We start from the raw sequence: 8,641 nt of genomic DNA, 5'->3' as shown, positions 1-8,641 counted from the left end.
GAAAAAATTATAGAAAGATAAAAATATGAAAATTTTATAACAAAATGTGTGTGTGGTGGGGGGCGGGGCGTAAACCCACGTAAAAATATTATACATAATTCGAATTTTATGGAAAAAAAAAACTGTTTGAAAATTTATATCATGTACAAAGTAATTAAATTCATAAGAATAATAAAATAATTAATAGAAAACATAATTCATAGCGACTTATTTTGAGTAATTTGTAATATATTCAGTTTCATATACTATATTGAATAAAATAGATTAACAAAATGAAAATCCTAAACTTAAAGGTGACATAAGAAAATTAATAAAATGTATCAAACATTCAAACTTCCCAGCTTTCAGTCTTTAATAACTCGTAGACATAATACATAAATCAAACTAATCATTGTAAAATTAAATTAAATTTTAAATTTTATTTAATATAATTAAATAAAATTGTATATTGTCTACATAAATTAGAGTGAGCTACTAGTGGATCTAATTAAACTAAGTTATTTCAAATTATCATTAAACTAGGTAAACTGTTATTAGTTAATGTCTTATTCCATAATATTTTTGTCGATAAATAATTAATAGTTGGATTAAGTTGAATCTTTTTATTTAGAAATAATTTAATTTTTAAAACATAAATTAAAACAATAATTAAAGGCATCGTTGAAGATAGCATTTAACAATAGGTTAAAAATTACAAGTGACGGTCCACAATTCTTTCTAAGGGTGTGTTCGATTTGTGTGGATAGATTTGAGAGAGAGTGTAAAAATGAATTTGTGTGAATTTGAGTTGATGAATATGTGTGTTTTATTGAATAGATTTAGAGGGTAAAGTGAGTGGATTTGAAAATAAGTTTTATGAAAGTTAGTGAAAGATTTGATTAATGTGATAGATAAAATAAATTGTAAAAATAGATAAAATTAAAAAGTTACTAAAATACCCTTGATGAAAAAAATGATTTTGTAATTTGATGTTATAAAAATAATTTGAAATAATTAATACTAATTAAAAAATTAAAATTATATGAAATTTAAAAATAAAAAATTAAAATTTTTATAAATATGAAAAAAGTTATACAATTAAATTTAAAATTTGTGCCTAATATAATAATGATAAATAAATTATATATGTATATAAATTTAGGATTTTTTTCTATTGAATTTTTTTTACTTACATATCACTCACCTGCACATATAGCATACTTTTGCCCACTGAAATTTATAAAGACATGGATATAAAGGACATAAAAATAAAAATACACTTAATTCCTACAAATCTTCACCCTTGTGAGATAGAATTATTAATGCATCTTTAAATTTGTCTTTGCATTCGCTTACAAATCATTGCATGAGAACACCATTTAACTTGCAAATCCATCTTCTGTAATTTATGTTTACGGTAAAGTTATTTCATACAAACACACGCTAAGGGCGTAACAATCAAAGTTGGTCATAGTTCCATGGTGACTTTAATCTCTAACCAATAAATCGTGAATAACCTCGTTAGAAGTCATATTTTTAAGTGTGAGTCTAAAACAAATCTATATAAAACACTAAAATATCAAAACTTTAAATCAATATGTTTATAAATTTATATATTATTTATCTTATTCATCTCAAACTAACACAATTTTTAAGTTACTTTGAATCTATAATTTCTGATATAGATGATATTTGATACATTCACCATGGATGGATGGTAAGAATAATTGCGATTTGAATTATTGTTGTCGCTGTTGGCTAATAGTGACCCACAAACAACTTGAAACCTAAAGGACAGAAAACTTTCAGAACCCTACCTTGGCCTTATTAGGATGTGTTGGTAGGTTTAGAATTAACAACATGTAAAGAACTCGGTTTTCAACAACACCTACCCAACACTATAATAAAATAGTATTTTTATTTTTAAATATAAATAATTTAGAGAATCAACTAATAAAAAATAAATAAAAAAATTATTAGAAGGGTAAAAAAATATTAAAATATACACACATGTAAAATTTTCCATTGCTAATAGATCTTGAGAGCAGGATGCTTGTTTAGTTATAGCTAATATTATGATTCGTCATTTTCATTTCATTAGCAACACATTTTATAGGTAATGATAAACATTTTTAATCAATCATCCTTTCAAATAAAAGGTATAACTTTGTCGTTTATATAATATCCAGGGAAAATAATAGCTAATTAATATATATATATATATATATATATATATATATATATATATATATATATATATATATATATATATATATATACACTAAACACTTTTAATTTTTTGGTTTGCAATAAAATTCATTCGTATTTCTAAGATATTTTTCGTTTTATCACAACCTTTATGTGTTTATGTTCAAAGGATATATGTCAATTAAATATTTGTTATGTTTCACATTTGAATATTTTTATTTATTGTATATTTTATTTTCACATGACAACATTTAAGTGTTCAATAGCATTAACCTCTCATTTATCAGGTAATATAAAAAAATAATTAATTTTTATTCTATTATTATTAATTTTTGTTTCATTTGAATAACTCATTTGTTTCACTAAAATAATTTTCATTATCTCTCAACTATCAACTAGGTTGATATTGATCAAGTGATATATTATAACAATGTTCGTAATTGCCCTAGATATTTTTATCACCATCCAACATATATTGAAGTTCAAAAAATAAAAAATCTACGTTAAAATTCTATTATTCTTAGTTTAATATTTGTTCTTTGTGTGATTTTGATAAAATAACGTATTATAACTTTTATTATGGTATAAAATAGAGATCTCATTAGAATTTTAAAACTAAAATAAACAGACATTTAAATATTTTTTTAATTTGAATATTTATTTTTCTTTTATATTTTTTAAATATTTTTAAATTTTCTAAATTAAGTTTCATTAAGGTTCGTAAATCTAATACATGTTTTGGTTTTCATTAAATTTATTTGGTATTTTAATTTAAAATGTATACAATTATAATTTCTTTATAAATATTTGATAGTGAAGAAACAACTCTCTTTTTAATATTGAATATTTGATAATATTATGTTTTTTTACCATAATTGTTTATTATTTTATGTGTGGATACACGTACAAATTGATGGGAAAAACAACAACACAACCAAAATACCACATAATGCAGCGGATTAATTTCCCCTAACTTGCAATAATTTATGAGGATCAACAACAATAAAATGGCAACAATAATCACAATCAAAGAACACACCAATTTTAGCGTGAAAACCCCTTAATTCAAGGGTAAAAACAACGGGTTGTCTAGACCAAAGAAATCGCTCCACTATAATCAAAAGAATGTACAAATAAGTCTTAACAAACTGCACAAACAAGTGCTAATATGCAGCCAAACACAAAACATCAAATCTTGCTAATTGAAGAACAAAGTGAGAAAAATCCCTAAAATAGAACTAGTGCGCGGGACCAATATCTCAAATTTGAGACCTCAGATTGACGATCCAAACGGTCATAATGAAGAATTATATTCTGCGAACTTTGTGTCAAAGTTTCAGCCCACAGTGTGAAAAATCTGCAGAATTTTCTCCCCTTTCTCTCTTCTTCTTGATTGTGTTTTTGGTCACTCAATGCTCTCACACTCTACTGACTTGGAAGCTCTCTCACTTACCTTAAGTGAGTCAAATGGGTCTGACTAAGTATATGGGCCTTAGCATAGTTGGGAGGTCTTAGCATAGTTGGGAGCCCAAACTCAACATAAATATATACCCGTTATCCGTTGTGAATGAAGAAGAGACATAAATTTTATATTCAATGAGTTTGGTGACGGGGATGGAAATGAAAATTTTCTTTGAGAAAAAATATGGGATAACAAAATCCATTTTCATCCCTCCCCGATTCCATCTCGATCTACAAGAAAAACCCGTAACTTTGTAATTAAAATCTAAATTTTATCAAACTCTAACATTTGTGCGTAACTATAAGGTTTATCTTAGTACAAACCGTACAATATGAGTCTTTTTAAATTAGTATCATAGAAAGTAATTCTTCTTTCTATTCTCGGCGTGATAAATTGAATGTATATCAACATGTAGTATAATTTTCAAATGGAAACAAAAGAAGGAAAGGAGAGAACTTTACTTCGTAACTATAAACCTATACTATATATAAAGTTGAAATATATATAGTTAATAGAATGTTTCATATTTCATAAAAAAGTTATGTGAATATCTCACAAGATTTATAAAATTGTAGAAAAATCTACAACCAACTTATATTTTTCAAGTTTTTTTAATAAAAAAAACTACAGTAAAACTTTTGTAAAATATGAAAAACACAGTAATTTATATACTTTCTTTTTATTAATTTATCGAGATATGATTGCCTACATTATCGATCTTGTCTTCTATATGTATACACTTGTAAAAAGAATCCAACTAAACATATAACCATAAAACATAATACCAATAAGAATAGTTTAAAAAACAAAAACAACTGGATATTATCATAAGCTGATAAAGTCAACAAGAAAACAAGGAAACAGTAGTCCTAGATGTATATAAAGATGTAGCAAGGTTTGGAATAAGGCATTGATGTGTATCAGCATCGATTAATTCATGCATTTTATGCTCCCTACAGCAATGCGTATCAAACTCTTTCTCCTTCTCCTGTTCATCTCAACTTCATCTGCTGCAGCCACAGATACACTTCTAGAAGGTTCGTCACTTTCAGTAGAGAAACAAAGCGACATCCTCTTTTCATCTAATGGTGATTTTTCAGCTGGCTTCTTCCAAGTTGGTGAAAACGCCTTCTGCTTCTCCGTTTGCTTCACGCGCTCCAAACAACCCACCGTTTTGTGGATGGCCAACCGTGACGAACCTGTCAACGGCAAAGGCTCCTTCCTATCACTCTGGAAAAACGGCAACCTCGTTTTGACGGATGCCGGAGGAACCGTTATCTGGGCAACCGCCACTCTTTCCTCCTCCCAACTTTATCTGAAGCTAAGAAACAACGGAAACCTCCTTCTCCTCAGTTCCAAAGGCACCATCATTTGGCAAAGCTTCGCTTCCCCCACCGACACCCTTCTTCCAACGCAACCACTCACGGAGCGAGCCGGTCTCGTTTCTTCAAGAAGTGCAACCAACCATTCCTCTGGATTCTACAAGCTTTACTTCGACAACGACAACGTTCTTCGCTTACTCTACAAAGCTCACACCTTCTCCAGCGTGTACTGGCCAGCTTCGTGGCAGATCCTAATTGACATAGGCAGATCCACCTACAATGTAACCAAAACTGCTATTTTAGATTCCTTTGGACTCTTCACTTCCTCTGACGGCTTTAACTTTCGCTCCACGGATTATCCCAAAAAAGTGTACAGGATACTCAAGATGGATTCTGATGGTAATTTGCGTTTGTATAGCTTCAACGAGGAGAGTAAGACGTGGGACGTGACGTGGCAGGTTATTTCCGAGCCGTGCATCATTCATGGAATTTGTGGACCGAACAGCATGTGCAATCATGATCCCGTTATTGGGAGGACTTGCTATTGCTTGAAAGGGTATAAGGTTAAGGATCCTAATGACTGGACTCAGGGCTGTGAGCCTGAGTTTTCTCTTTCTGATATTTCCTGCAACAGTCGCCAGTCATTTGGTTTTCTCCGTCTTCAAACCATGGAACTCTATGGCTATGACTGGAACGTGTCACGCGTTTCGAGCTTTAAGGAATGTCTGGATATATGCCTATCACTTTGTGATAATTGTGTAGCTGTTCAATTAAAGTTTAACGAGTTTGCTACCTATAATTGTTACCCGAAAACGATGGCATTGAATGGACGGGATATTCCTGGTTTCGTTGGAGAGGTCTATCTAAAGTTGCCGAATTCGATTTTGGGCTCTTCCACGAAGATTCTAAAGCATTCTCGGATGAATTGCTCCGTTGGTTTGTCTCAAAAGTTGAACAGGGTTTATCAATCGCCAAAAAAAAACTCCACATTGATTTTCTTGGTTTGGTTCGCTTGCGGGGTCGGGGTGTTTGAGTTTTCCACCATTTTCCTCGTGTGGTTCTGCTTGTTCAGAACAAGCAAGAACCCTGACCCGCTGGATAAGAAGCAATACCTTCTGTCTGCCACAGGGTTTCAGAGGTTCACCTACGCAGAGCTAAAATCAGCGACAAAAGGATTCAAGGAAGAGGTTGGGCGAGGAGCAGGCGGGGTTGTTTACAAAGGGACATTATATGATAACCGTGTTGCGGCTATTAAACACTTAAACGAAGCTACTCAAGGGGAAGCTGAATTTTTGGCTGAAATAAGCACAATTGGGATGCTGAACCACATGAATTTGATTGACATGTGGGGTTACTGCGTTGAAGGGAAGCACAGACTTTTAGTGTATGAGTACATGGAACATGGATCCTTAGCAGACAATCTATTTGGCAACACACTTGATTGGAAGAAAAGGTTGAACGTAGCTGTGGGCACAGCGAAAGGTTTGGCTTACTTACACGAAGAGTGTTTGGAGTGGATTTTGCATTGCGACGTGAAGCCACAAAACATTCTCCTTGACTCAGAGTTCCAACCCAAAGTAGCAGATTTTGGATTGTCAAAACTTTTAAACAGAGACGAGCGTGGAAATTCTAGTTTTTCACGGATAAGAGGGACTCGAGGGTACATGGCTCCGGAGTGGGTTTACAATCTCCGTATCACTTCGAAGGTGGATGTTTATAGCTATGGGATTGTGGTGCTGGAAATGGTGAGTGGAAGAAGTCCTGTGGCAATCCACAGTCTTGAGAACAGTGGGGACATAGAGCAGCACCGGCTGGTGACGTGGATAAGGGAGAAGATAAAGCATGCACCCACTTGTGCGTTTTGGATGGAGGAGATAATTGATCCCAGCTTGGAAGGAAACTACAACGTTTCAGAAGTAGAGGTTTTGGTTAAAGTGGCTTTGCAGTGCGTGGAAGATGACATGAATGAAAGACCATCCATGAGCCAAGTTGCAGAGATGCTGCAGGCCAACGAAAATAAACTCCTCTCTCGTTAGTTATATTTCGTCTTTTAATTTTCTTATTCTTCTTGTTTTTTCGTTTTTCCTCTACATGAGAACAGCTTCAAGATGAAGGAAAGAATGAATTACAAAACAGTAAAGTTTTAATATCAAAACTTTTAAACTATAAAAGAATTAAAAATATATTTCTGTAAGAGTTTTATATTTGGGTTGGAATACCTCTTAAATTTTTCTTCTTATTAGAAAATTGTTCACGAAGAATAAGGATAATTACTTCTTTTAACGATGGTTGAACATTGTGAATGTGGAGAGAATAGAGAGATTATGAATGAGGATTAGAGATAAAAATGAAAACAGCCAACAGTAAATAAATAACATTAACCAAAAACTCTTGGTTGTAATAGAGGGAAAGATTAATCTTGATTTTCTTACATAATTTTTCAACTTCCTTTTATACTTACCGTTTTAGCTTAATGTATTTTAACAAATCTTCTTAACTCAGCCTTGTTTTTTCAACGATAATGGTTCTTCATGCTTCAATCTGTTTCTCTCTTTTCTGTCAAATACTCTTTTGGTATAATATTCTTACAGAAGATATTTTTTAAAAAAATAAAATTCGATAACTTTCTCTTATAATATATTATATTATATTGTAATATTTTTTAAATAATTTTTTATTTTTATATATTTTAAAACTACTTAAAAAATATAATTTCTAACTCAAAATCTTATTTATTGCAGTTTAGCTTCTGTTATTTTCTTTCATTTTCCCGTTTTCTTCTTATTAAACAATTTGAAATGTTACATAAAAATGTAAAGAAGAATAAGAGAGAAATTATGTGAGCCAAACATTACTGCAATACTTGATGAACAAAGAAATCCGAGTTGCCATTATTAAGCGCCATTAATTCCAACCACATAAACTGTGTGATGATAGCTCATGGAAACCAAAACCACTGAACTAAACATCCACTGACAAATTTGGGTCAATTTGAGACAACTTTGGGTATGTTATAATATTTTACAAATCAGCAATGCAGACATATTTCATTTTCTATTTATTTGAGTATTTTTTCAGTCTAATTTCATATAGTCTTCCATTGGAGTCAAGCAACCAATAAATATATGTATATTATTAATTTAATCAAATAATCCAATAACGACCCAATTGGTATGTCCTATACATAGCAACTTGGCACATGACGATTATTCTATGCTTCAATTGGTAATGTTGGTCAAGTTTTTTGGCTTTCGGCAATCAACTCAATAGTTGGATTGGAGTTGTGCGTGAACTTTGCGAATCCAAGATTAGATATTGCAGAATAGAGGTCGTCTTACGGTGTAAAGTTGTGGACATTAAGAATGAAAATTTGACAGGATAAGTTGCAAACTCCAAGTGGCCAAAACGAAGTTCAATAATCAAGAAAAAGAGTTTTGCATCTGAATTCATGACCTTATTATGCCATGCAAAAGGCAAATGAAGGATTTAAAGAAGGTCTTCTGGTGGCAAACCATTCTCAAATGGACCTCCGTAGTCTCCTAACATTATATTTAGTTTTTCATTTTGTTTTTCTTTTCACTTCAATTTACTCTCATCCAATCATAGAAGCCACATTTTATATTTACAACAAAACTAGGTAATTTCATATTTAAAGATGTAAAAACAATTA

General features: G+C 31.3%; 1 protein-coding gene across 1 annotated transcript; it reads left to right on the top strand.

Annotated features, from left to right (window-relative positions):
* Positions 1-4,484: 4,484 nt before the first annotated feature.
* On the top strand, positions 4,485-7,165 carry LOC114164252 (putative receptor protein kinase ZmPK1). The gene has a single exon (XM_028048848.1). It carries the CDS (start codon positions 4,587-4,589, stop codon positions 7,005-7,007), a length of 2,421 nt encoding a protein of 806 aa, XP_027904649.1. The 5' UTR covers positions 4,485-4,586; the 3' UTR covers positions 7,008-7,165.
* Positions 7,166-8,641: the final 1,476 nt, after the last annotated feature.

Source organism: Vigna unguiculata, chromosome 9, assembly GCF_004118075.2.
Source record: "Vigna unguiculata cultivar IT97K-499-35 chromosome 9, ASM411807v1, whole genome shotgun sequence".
NCBI classification, from domain to species: domain Eukaryota; kingdom Viridiplantae; phylum Streptophyta; class Magnoliopsida; order Fabales; family Fabaceae; genus Vigna; species Vigna unguiculata.
The sequence above is the reverse complement of the archived record's forward strand: the minus strand, read 5'-3'. Positions and strand labels throughout refer to the sequence as shown.

Excerpts from the sequence above, each read along its gene's own strand:
- LOC114164252 (XM_028048848.1), top strand. The coding sequence starts at position 4,587 with ATGCATTTTATGCTCCCTACAGCAATGCGTATCAAACTCTTTCTCCTT.